The following is an 11,003-nucleotide window of genomic DNA, read 5'->3' as shown; positions in this document are numbered from 1 at the left end:
AATATTTCAAATGTGGTTTCTCGACACACATTTCATCTGGCTCATATCAAAGAATTAATCAGTAAAACACTTAAAGGTCATAAAGTTGAAGTTATTCTAGACTGCATAAAGCATAATGTAATGCCAGCGTTTAAAGATTTCCTCTTTCTAGGAGGAATCGTTTAATGTCATGTTTCATGGCAAGTTAAATGTATTAATACCGCTAATGTACAGCTTACACAAAAAGTCTTGTCTTTGCGAGAAAGAAAAAAGAAAAAGAAAACGGACTCACACAAATGGAGGGACATCGCAGGGCAAGATTTTTCATCAAAGAAAATTCTGCTTTAATGTGTTTTCTTATTAGACGATTCCATTTCAAGGTCTTTCGTATTTTGCATCAAAAGCAATTATGAGTGGGTACATTCAGGCAGGTAAAGCAAATAAGCAATAAAATGTCACTTTGTCTCGCTCATCAGGAAAAACCATTAGGAATTAAAGGCAAAAGCTCCGTCGCCTCTTTAACATTGTGTCCGACTGCAGTGAGGTCAACATTTCGGTAATGCCGCTGAGGGCCAGACCCACATCCAATCAGACGGACTCGAGATGCAAAAACTAAAAGTGATTTTTTTTAATGAACATTTAAAAAAAAAATAATCCAAACCTCATAAGAAAATGGCAGGATTCTTGAGAGGTGGCCGAACAGATGAGAATAAATATGTGAACTGAAAAAAAAAAAAAAACACAAAAAAGCTTTAAAATATTGTGTGAACCTGTTATTACATAAATTTAGTGCTGAATTCATGGCCGTTGTTCCTCAGCCGTGCCACCTCACTTGACAGGAACACAATTAGCACATGGGGTTTTCGTTAGAACACTAATTGGATGACGGGCCACTTCACAGAATCGCACAATGAAACTAGAGTAAAGAATAAGTTAATCATTTAATAGTTGAACCATTTTACTTCCAATGCAACCGAACTACTGTGATTTCCAACTTTGCTGGAACAATCCTCGCGTTGTTATATTGCAGATATATTTGATCCATCTCGTGTTTCTGGACTGTGGAATAACATGGAACCACCACAGTACTGCGTGAAACTTTCTAAAGTACCAACGTCACTGAATTTCACCTCAAACACTAAAGATGAAGGCCCCCATGCATCAGACATCAGTGGAACTCACAGGGGCAAAGCCATAAGATTTCTCTTTTTTTTTTTTTTTAACTTATGCTGCATTTGGTAGAGTTCACCTCAGTTTTATGTCTGAAAACTTTTCCCTTAATTTTTTTGTTCTGTATTACACTATGTAAAGGATTTGCATTTGTGATATAAGTCTATTTAATCTTTCTGTCAGATCTGTCTCTAAATCTTCTTGAGTCTGAGACAAGGTCCCTGAAGCGCCGTCTGGCTTGTGCAGGAAAATTTAAAAAATAAAAGTGAGTTAAAACTTCACTTCATGGAAGGTGAGAGCGACGTTACACTCCGAGGACTGGAAGACGTTCTCAAAGACACTAAGGTTCCTCCTTTTGCGCTTGCAATGGAATAAACACGACGTAGCAATAAAATGAAGTGAGGTCATATTTCACTTTGATTCTTTCCCGAAGCTTATTATTACATAAAACACTTTTTTTTTGATGAAGGTGATAAATAAAGATAATAATATTCGACATGAAGCAGCAGACATCAATATGGTGTTTACTTACCAACACTGATACACTCGGCTCTGGTTCAATGACTTTCAGCTATACAACCATCCCAAGAACACACACACAAACACACACGGCCATGGAAGAGGTAGAGAGATGTAGAGCCTGCACCCCCCCCCCCCCCCCCCGCTCTCTTTTACACACACAAGGAAACTCAGAACCATCCTTTACACCCTCTTACAGATATACACACACACTGTAATAATACACACAAACACATACAGATATAGACACACACAAGAGGGTAATAGAGAGGGAGAGGTTTCCTTTCTTCTCTCTCTCTCTTTCTTACACACACACACACACACACACACACACACACACACACACACACACACACACACACACACACGGAGCAGCACTCAGGCTCCAACTACCATCTATTTCTGGTGATCATAATTATTTGATGATGAGGCTTCTGGTTTCCGAGCCGCCCTTTTGTACACACGATCTCACCGTGAATAATTTAACACGGAGAGCTAGAACGGTGGGTCCCCTAAAACCAGCAGGTGCAGTCAAACTCTGGAGGCAGGACACGGGGAAAGACGCCCCGTCACCCTATCTTCATCATCCTCTCACTTCTTCCATCGAGTTGTACATGAATCCAATCGTTAATCCATCCATCCTGTACGTCCTCGCAACACGGCCAGCTGCACACTGCCCGGATCGGGTTGTTTCACCTGAGGTTGGGAGATTCTTGGATGGACTGACGTTCTCTTTGCATCCTCCCCTCATCGGCCATCATGGAGGAACTCCAGAGAAAACTGAATCAGCGCTATGAAGGCACCAAGCCCAGAAAGGTGAGTTATTTTTACCCAGCTACTTTCATTGAACTTCATATCTTGGAAGTACTTTTTAAAAATGTGTCATGTTTGATTAGAGATGTGTCGAGGTAAAAAGTGACACATTGTTTAACACAATCACGAGTTCTCGGTGTCTTTTTTTGTTTTCAAAGTGCAAAGATGGAGAAAGAGAGGGAAAAAAGAGGGACTGGGTGTTAGTCTGAGTGTTGACCTGCTGTAGGCATTTGCATGCCGTCTTGTTGATCAAACGGCTCTTTTCCCTCGAACAACTATTCTATTCTGAGCCATCAAGCTATGAACATTAACCGCTGATGCAACGTCCCAGCACAGGAACGCCGTGAGGCGCAAACAGTCACGTCTCACTTCTAACTGCAGGTGAGGTTCAAGCTGGCGTCGTCCTACAGCGGCCGGGTGCTGAAGCATGTGTACGAGGACGGTCAGGAGCTGGACAGTCCGGAGGAGAAATACCCCCACAGCTTTGTCCATCGCAAAATCCCTCCCAGCCACCTTGAGATGGAGCAGCTCTGCGGGTTTGAGGAGACTCATGGGGACCAGCAGGGTTGGTTCTTATCTTCAAGCGGAGTTCAAGTATCTCTGTCTTTGTATGCATGACCGAGCTTGGCCCGTGTTTGTGTGGGCTGTACTGTATGCAATCTGGTTTCCACGGAGACCAGCAGGGCGCGTGTGTTACATTTGAAAATAGTACTTTAGCCCTCAGGTCGTGGGTTTGCATGAGATGATTTGTTCATGCTTATGTGTGCATTTTGTCTTGAACGAAAGAGAGTCTTCTCTGGAGTGTATATCTGTATTTGTATTCTATACATCTATAGATGTTTTCTGATAGTTACCTGTAAAAGCACATTGAAAATCTTGTGTGTTATGTTGTGCATCAAAGCCTTTGCTCTTTCAAACACGCCAGCAGACACAATGCCTCTGACCTTTGACTTTTGGAGACCAAACTGTTGCTGAAGGGAAGTTGACTCCCTGATGAACTAGTCAAAGTGAGAGTTTGTGTGAAATTTGAAGGAACTCCATTCAGGTATCCAGGAGATACCACAAAGCATTTTCGAAGAGGGATGCTCAAACCACCGGAAACTGTAATGTTGTCAAGATATTGGTGCCTCTGAAATCAAGGTGATTGTTTGCAATGGTGACTAGTAGTGTCTCCATTGTGTAGCGCACCTTAGAGCCGCTGATAAGGAACCTTACATGGACAATATGACCAAATCTGATTTATTATCATTTTTCTTTTTCATAATTATTGTCTTTCTGATCCATTTCAATCTGGTTTTGATTTATCAAGCCAATTTTGATCCTGGAAAAATAAATCACAGACAAAAGCAAGTACAAAATGCTATTTAAAAAAATTTTTATTTTCAAAGGCAGCATTGTGTTTCTTGTTTTGACGTGATATTTTCTGCATTTCCTAGGATAAAATAACAATGTAAGTCTTGGTTACTGGGCATCATGATTGCACTCATTTAGACAGGTTTGGCAGTGGCAGATTCCTTCCCGTTAAAAAAAAAAAAAAAAAAAAAGCCTCTGGCTATGCCTACAGTGAGAGAGTTATACACCATCTGGACAATTACAAACTGTGAAAAAGTTTTGCGGTTTAAAATATCACAAATTATGCAATAATCGTTCCCACGATTTTGTCTGCAAAGTCATGTGGACCTGATTAGCTATGTACTTACATTTAATCTATTTGGACTAACTTCCACTTTATCTATTGGGATAAGAACCCGACACAATAGATCATATAATTCAAGTGACCTATTTTGTCAATGCACTTCAATGGGTTACAAATAGAGTATGAACTGTTTACATATGGGACTTCAACTTAAGTTGGAAACTTGTGCTGCATATTCTCAGTCTATCCTAACGGCATGTTTTATTCTGTACCCAGGTATCTATCCTCCAACAGGGCTCATTGCCCAGAGAATCAATGTGTACAGAGGGATGGGAGGCTACAAGCCTGCTGCCGGCCAAACCGAGGAAGCCATGGGAGATAGCAAAGTAAGCAATGCTGGTTTTTGCCATTGCTGAATTTTTATTATTAGCCCAGGTGATGGTTATTGGAGAAGAGATTCATTAGTCCATTGCTCAGTGCAGTTTAAATGGGTTGGAACAGAAATCAGTCTCCAGGCTGTTGTTGGATCTGAATGTTTGACTTGAAGCCTGAAACTAAAGAATTTACTCTCATTTTAAACAGTTTCTGTCCAGTTTAAAGAGTCTGGGTGCAGTTTGAAGAGTCCATGTGTCTCTCAGATAAGCAGGGTAAATTTAATTAAGAGTTGGGTCAGTGTCAAATAGTCCTGGTATCATTTGATGAGTCCATGCGTTTTGAACAGTCCCGAATCTGATTTAAAAATTCTTATAAAATATATCGGCAACATTTTGAAAATATTGACCCTTTTACACAGAAATGCAGAAAACGATGTAGGGTAGCGTGTAGGGCCACGAGTTGTTGCTGTTGTTTGTTTTTGTATTGAAACCACACACACACACCCATACAGAGAACAATAAGCATTAATAATGGGAGTACACGGACGTTCGTATGAGGCTGGATTGCATGTGTGAACTCTTTACTATGGCCAAGGTGTGCATGCACAGTAGCAGCGTTTCAGAAAAAGATGCATTTACCCCTGTTTCCACAGAGGCAAAGTCAGAGCGTTTTTCGGAAAGTTCGAACTTGAGAGCTGCTCTCAAAAAGTTGTGTTTTCAGTGGCTCAGACCAGTGTTGTCATTGAAACTTTTCACATTTTCATGTCACTTGAAAATGTTGTCATGAGTTGATATTAGAGAGCCCAATTCTAGTTTAAACAGCTCCAGTGCAGAGACCACTTGCTGGAGTCTTAAACGAGGGTTGATGTCCTTTTGTGACCTCATGTAGGATTCTTGGTTGTTCTTTGCTGGAGTCTTTGCTTCATAGAGGGACATACTTTTTCTCTCCTGGTAAAAAGTCTTAACTGCAGACTGGGCTGTTTTGTGTTTGTTCTCATGTTGACTTGAATCAATTCCACAAAGTTTTCCTTGAAGGAGACAATGTCCGGAAGGGAGCTCACAGTATGTCTTATTTATAGAAATGTTTTATTCCCAGTCATGTTACTGATGTGTGTGGTGTACATTTTCTGTTATATTCTTTATCTTATCTTGCTCGATGATCAAGCCTGACTACTAGATTAAAGCGAAAGTAACAATAATTAACACCACAAATACTCACGATTTGTTAGTATACTGAAGATTTTAGAAAACACAACCTTCTGTGAAAATTGGAATAAAATAGGAGCAAGTTTAATTGGTGCTGTTGTCAAAAGACCTAAAAACCTTGAATTAAGTCATCACTTGTAGAAGTGTGATTTTAATAAGCACAGATTGGTTGGGACTTTTTAATCTCATTGTACATGGTGACAATGACAATAAAGTTTTCTATTCTATTCTAAATATGTGTGACAATTGTTAAAATTCAACAAAAGTTCAACAAATGTTAAACGTAATCCTTAAGCGACAGACTTTGGTTCAGGTCTTATTAACATGTGATTATTTAAAATTTAGTAACATTGTAAATACCTATATGCTAAGGAGTTAATAAAAACATGTTGACTTATCAACCTCTGTGAAGTAATTTAGATCGTAATACGTTCATGTTGAGAACAAAACAAGCCATTCAGACTTAAAAGTCCAAAAAAAAAAGCAACCCAAGATGACTCGTGGGTAATTAAAGCATCAACCACATGCTGTGCAATGCAAATTTCACTACAATTAATGTGGAGCAACGACGGCAACAAGCAGATTTCTCATGTTCTGGTGCTGCTGTGGCAGAGGCTTCATTAGTGCAGCAGGCTAAGAGGAGGTCAGCTCCAACGCCTGCTGGCTTCATGTCACTTCCATTCTTTTATCCTCTAAACAAAAAGACACAACAGACCCCAGTGACCAAGTCTGTATCTATTCCATTTATCAGTGGACCACAGTGATCCGGATTTTGTTTTTTTTCTTTAAAAACCACTGCCCACAAAACAATTTTCAGTTTGATTTGAACTATTTTTCAACAAGGGGGGTGCAGTGAAAAGAAACACAAAAGCCGTGTGCAAGTATTGTCACTGAGACTAAAAGGTGACACTAATTACACATGCTTAAAAGCTTTAAAATGATCCATTCATTCATTCATTTAAACAGTATATATCTATAGCAGTAATAGTTTTATACTTTTTGAATCCCTTCACGTTGATGTGATCTGTACTGTAGACTAGAACTTAGCTGCACTGCAATACACAGTGTTTTAGAAAATGGATTCTGTATTTTGGTGAGTACAATTAGAAATCCTCCCCCATCTCTCTCTCTCTCCCCCACACACACACACACACATACACACACATCTAAATGAGGGCACAGTCTGCCAGAGTCTTGAGATTCACTTTGGGTACTGTTTGACCTTGGTCAAGACTTGAAGAGGAAAAAAAAAAAGATTTATTGAAATATTTGTCTTGCGATATAATTTGCATATGCTGATTTTCTCACTTCCTTTCAGAACTCTGTGTTGGACTTTGGCAAGATAATCATCTACACCAGCAACCTGCGCATCATCCGGGCGCCGCCGAAGAAGCCGGAGCTGTTGCGGCAGCACACTGTGCCTCCTGCGGACCAGGAGGGATACCCAAAGGCCAGGGAGCGGGCGAGCAGGAGGAGGGCGAGAGCTCTTTATGGGGATGAGATGCCAGAGAAGCAGATCAGCGACACAGATACCAAGGTAATGATCCTTGCCCAAATTGTTCTCAGTGGTGTGGTAGAGGTTTTATCACCCCATTTATGTTTCTTGGATTCTCATCGTGTCCTTCTCCTCCTTCTCCTGCGTCTCACTTTCTCTGCATGTGCCTCTTTCTTTCCTTTCTTCCATTTCTTTTTTCATTTCTATACAGAGATTCACTCCACAGTATCTGCCTCGTCTCAAGGTCTCCTCTGCGTTTCCTTGTAACTGCCACCTTATTTGTACCCCTGTTCTTTCTTTCCCCCCTTGTGCCCTCCCTCCTGCTGCAACAACCACCGACTCATTGTCCTAGTGTTATCTGTCAACTGTGAACAAATACTGATGAGTCCACAGTTTCACTCTGCCCTTGCAGCATCTGCCTGCCACTTACCATCCAGCAAGGATAGCCAGGTCGCTATCATTCCCTCCCCCTCACTTCCTTGGCTGATTACTGTTCTTTCCTCACTCTTCTTTTCATCCCTTTCTCACCTTCCTCATTTGTCCTGCCTCTGAAGAAGACCCCTTTCAGCTTTTTGCTTTAAAAAGATCATTATTTTTACCTGTCATGTTCAGACAAAGTCAGCTTTTTAATCGTTTGTATGTGTGTACATTCTGCTAATGTTTTTTCCAGTGGAGACATTTATACATGTGGAATTAATCAGACATGCATCTTAAAGGATTTTCACCCTGTATTAGAATAACTGAATGTTGTTTATCTTTTGTTGCAATGAACAAAGAATGCAATCATGAATTATTTCAAAACTTAATTAGTTTGCTTGTGAATGCTAAACACTTTGACTTGCACTTCAGCTGCGACGCGTTGCTATTTCTGAATGTCTCACTTAATTGTGCGCTGTGCTTTCCCCCAAAATTATTCTGCAAAGTCGATCATACTTTGTCTGTCTCACGCCACTATCTTCAAAAGCTCTTTAGTGGTTTGGTTTTCAGTGCAACACCTTTTATTCTGAAAGCACCTAACTATGCACCGTTAAGCGGCCAATGCCTGTATTTCACTTTACTTTGTGATTCCTGAAGGGATTCTGACGGGGTCAGAGGGGAACGGCATTTCTTTTCCAGCTCTGAATATTTAAAACACGCCTTTAAGCCTCATCAACATCTTACTTACTGCACAAACCTCAGTATGAATGTAAAGTTTTCACCGGGAAAATACTGAAGAGTAGATTATGACATCCACGTTGCTAAGGTGGAATCGAAAACATCTTCTGTTGTTATTCAGTCATAATGTCCTTGATAACAGTCATCACTGCAAACTTTGCAGTAATGATCTGCTGGCTGTGTGAAAAATGCAATCAGTATGCAGCCTATTAGAAACACTATTTTAAATATTCTTTTAATGTTTGTTTCAGCGGGCAGTCCAGTCAGAGAGACCTGCATTGTTTATGTTTTTGTTTATGAGCTGACCTTGTGGTTAAACAGCTGCACCGTCAAGTTTTGTAATAAGTTTAAATTGAAAACTGTGTTCTATTATAGAAAACAGGTGGATGTGATTCAAAAGTGACAAACCTCACATTAACCTCTGACGATGATCCAAAGAATGAGCATTGCCGTGTGTTAATGGTTTTTGAAAACAGGAGAAACTGCAGGATTTTGTTCTTTGCAGGTTTTCAAGGACGCAAAACGTTCCCGTAGCTGTGAACAAATCTGCTCTCCCTTTCTAGCTCAGCCTGTAGTCCTGCGCCGCTTGAATTTCCCACTCAGTCCCGTCTCTTCCCCAACATTTTTAGCCTTTGGCTTACCTCAGAGTTCCTTTGACTCCTCCTCTTCTCCCCTCTAATGTGTTTCTTCTGTCTCCAGGAGGCCGACAGCTGCCAGCATTGTGGCGGTTCGGGCTGCGCTCCCTGCTCTCTGTGTCACGGCAGCAAGCTGTCCATGTTGGCGAACCGCTTCAATGAGTCCATCAGTGATCTGCGTTGCCAAGCCTGCTACCCCCATGGTCTGGAGAAGTGCCAGTCCTGCTCCAGTAAATAGCACCGTTTGGCTGACACCCATGTCTGGCAAACGGGGGGAAAGAGAGGGAGAGAGAGTGAGTGAGTGAGTGAGTGAGTGAGTGAGTGAGTGAGTGTATGCCCGACCGGTTCTTCAGAATTGTCTCAGTGGCAATTTTGCTCTAATGTAAAATGCTCTTGGTGGGGTGTTTCGAGGCACCACCAGGAAACATAAGCCGTCACTGGAAAGAGGAATCGTGAGTGTCCATTGGGCAACGAAAATCACGGAACACAATTACCGTGTGCAGTGAACATGGCTTCAGATAACACAAACACATAATCACTTTTTTGTTGTTGCATTGTTTTGCATCTGCACCCTCCTTCCTGATTAAACCTGGTTCCACTACAGAGTTATCATTTTAATTAAAAACGATGCAAACATTTTTGCAGTTTATTGTGTCTGCTGGAAAGGCCGCCCTGTTCGTATCTCCGCCTCACTGTTCACATGAGAGAATGAAACGTTTTTCATCCTAACAAGCTGCACTGTACGAGGGTAATTGATGCCTATATATATTTTTTTTTTTCAAAGGGAGGGAAAATAAGACGGGAAGATAAGGAATTGGAGTGGAAATAACAAAAAAAAATACAGAGTGAAAGATAAGAGCGAGCGAGCCTAACGTGACAGTTTTAGAAACGGGATTAATCCAAGGATGATGTTAAAAATGTGCTACATTCGTATATTTTCCTGAGAGTTGTGACAGTGTAAGATTGAAAATCTGTTGTTCATACAAATTGAGAAAAGCTGCTGATGTCTGTGAATTACACAACTATCAAAACATTTAAAGAACATGCACAATCCAATGGTTATAGGAGAACTATTTTGGCCATTTTCACTGTATTATGCATCTGATTTTCTGTAATAATTGTTTGGTTTTACAAAAATATGTAAAGACTTTTGTCACATATACTCTGTGCAACAACAACAACTACTACTACTACTACAACTACAAAGTCTTTAAAGATTAAATATGAAGGTTATAATGGCACTATTTTACTGGTCCAGCCCACTCAAGATGAAATCGGGCTGCATGTGGCCCCTGAACTAAAATATGTTTGACACCTTTGTACTAAACTATTAAAAATGTGTTCACTTGATGAGAATATAATTTTTCTATGGCACAATTTTGGCTGCAAAGTATCTCAAAAAACAGTGATAATATGGTTGTTTTTCCTCTCGAGCTTCGTATTACTGCATCCTGTAGATGATGCTTCGATACCGTTCCCATGGTAACTCACCTCTGTTTACCACTTTGTGCAAACACTGATTTAAAAAAAATCCACAAAAAATAAAGTCTCTTTAGAAATTCACTCACAGCCCTGGTTCTGCTGACAATAACTGACCAAAAGTCAGAATATTTTGGGTTTGTTGTTTGCTGGCCAGGCGCAGGTGATTATTACTTGGTCCATTTCATCCATGAAAGAGCTGAAATTAGGTTTGATTTTAATATGAATCAGACACCTGGCCAGAAAGGGTTTCAATTGTGCAGTGCAACCCCTGCTTATGAGAGGAGCAGGCTGAAAAGAAAAATGAGTAAAAGGAGAATAAACTACACCAGGTCTGCGTCATACAGATTAGATTGGAAGTACATTGTACATGCAAGGAGGTCAATTAACTTTAGCAAAAAAGAATGAAGTTCGATTATTTAACAGTTGCATTTCTTTATCAGGTGATTAGTGGGTGGGATAGGCAGGGTTGGGAAGGTCACTTGAAAAATGTAATCCGTTACAATTACAAGTTACCTGTCAAAAAAAGGAATCAGTAACTT

At 40.5% G+C, this 11,003-nt stretch overlaps 1 protein-coding gene across 1 annotated transcript; it reads left to right on the top strand.

Annotated features, from left to right (window-relative positions):
- Positions 1-2,165: 2,165 nt before the first annotated feature.
- Positions 2,166-10,331, top strand: grxcr2 (glutaredoxin and cysteine rich domain containing 2). The gene is made up of 5 exons (XM_080482663.1): positions 2,166-2,484; positions 2,863-3,046; positions 4,394-4,503; positions 7,016-7,234; positions 9,047-10,331. Exons 1-5 carry the CDS (start codon positions 2,428-2,430, stop codon positions 9,218-9,220), a joined length of 744 nt encoding a protein of 247 aa, XP_080338789.1. The 5' UTR covers positions 2,166-2,427; the 3' UTR covers positions 9,221-10,331.
- The last annotated feature ends 672 nt before the right edge of the window (positions 10,332-11,003 follow it).

This window comes from Lipophrys pholis (assembly GCF_963383615.2).
Source record: "Lipophrys pholis genome assembly, chromosome: 16".
NCBI classification, from domain to species: Eukaryota; Metazoa; Chordata; class Actinopteri; order Blenniiformes; family Blenniidae; genus Lipophrys; species Lipophrys pholis.
The sequence above is the reverse complement of the archived record's forward strand: the minus strand, read 5'-3'. Positions and strand labels throughout refer to the sequence as shown.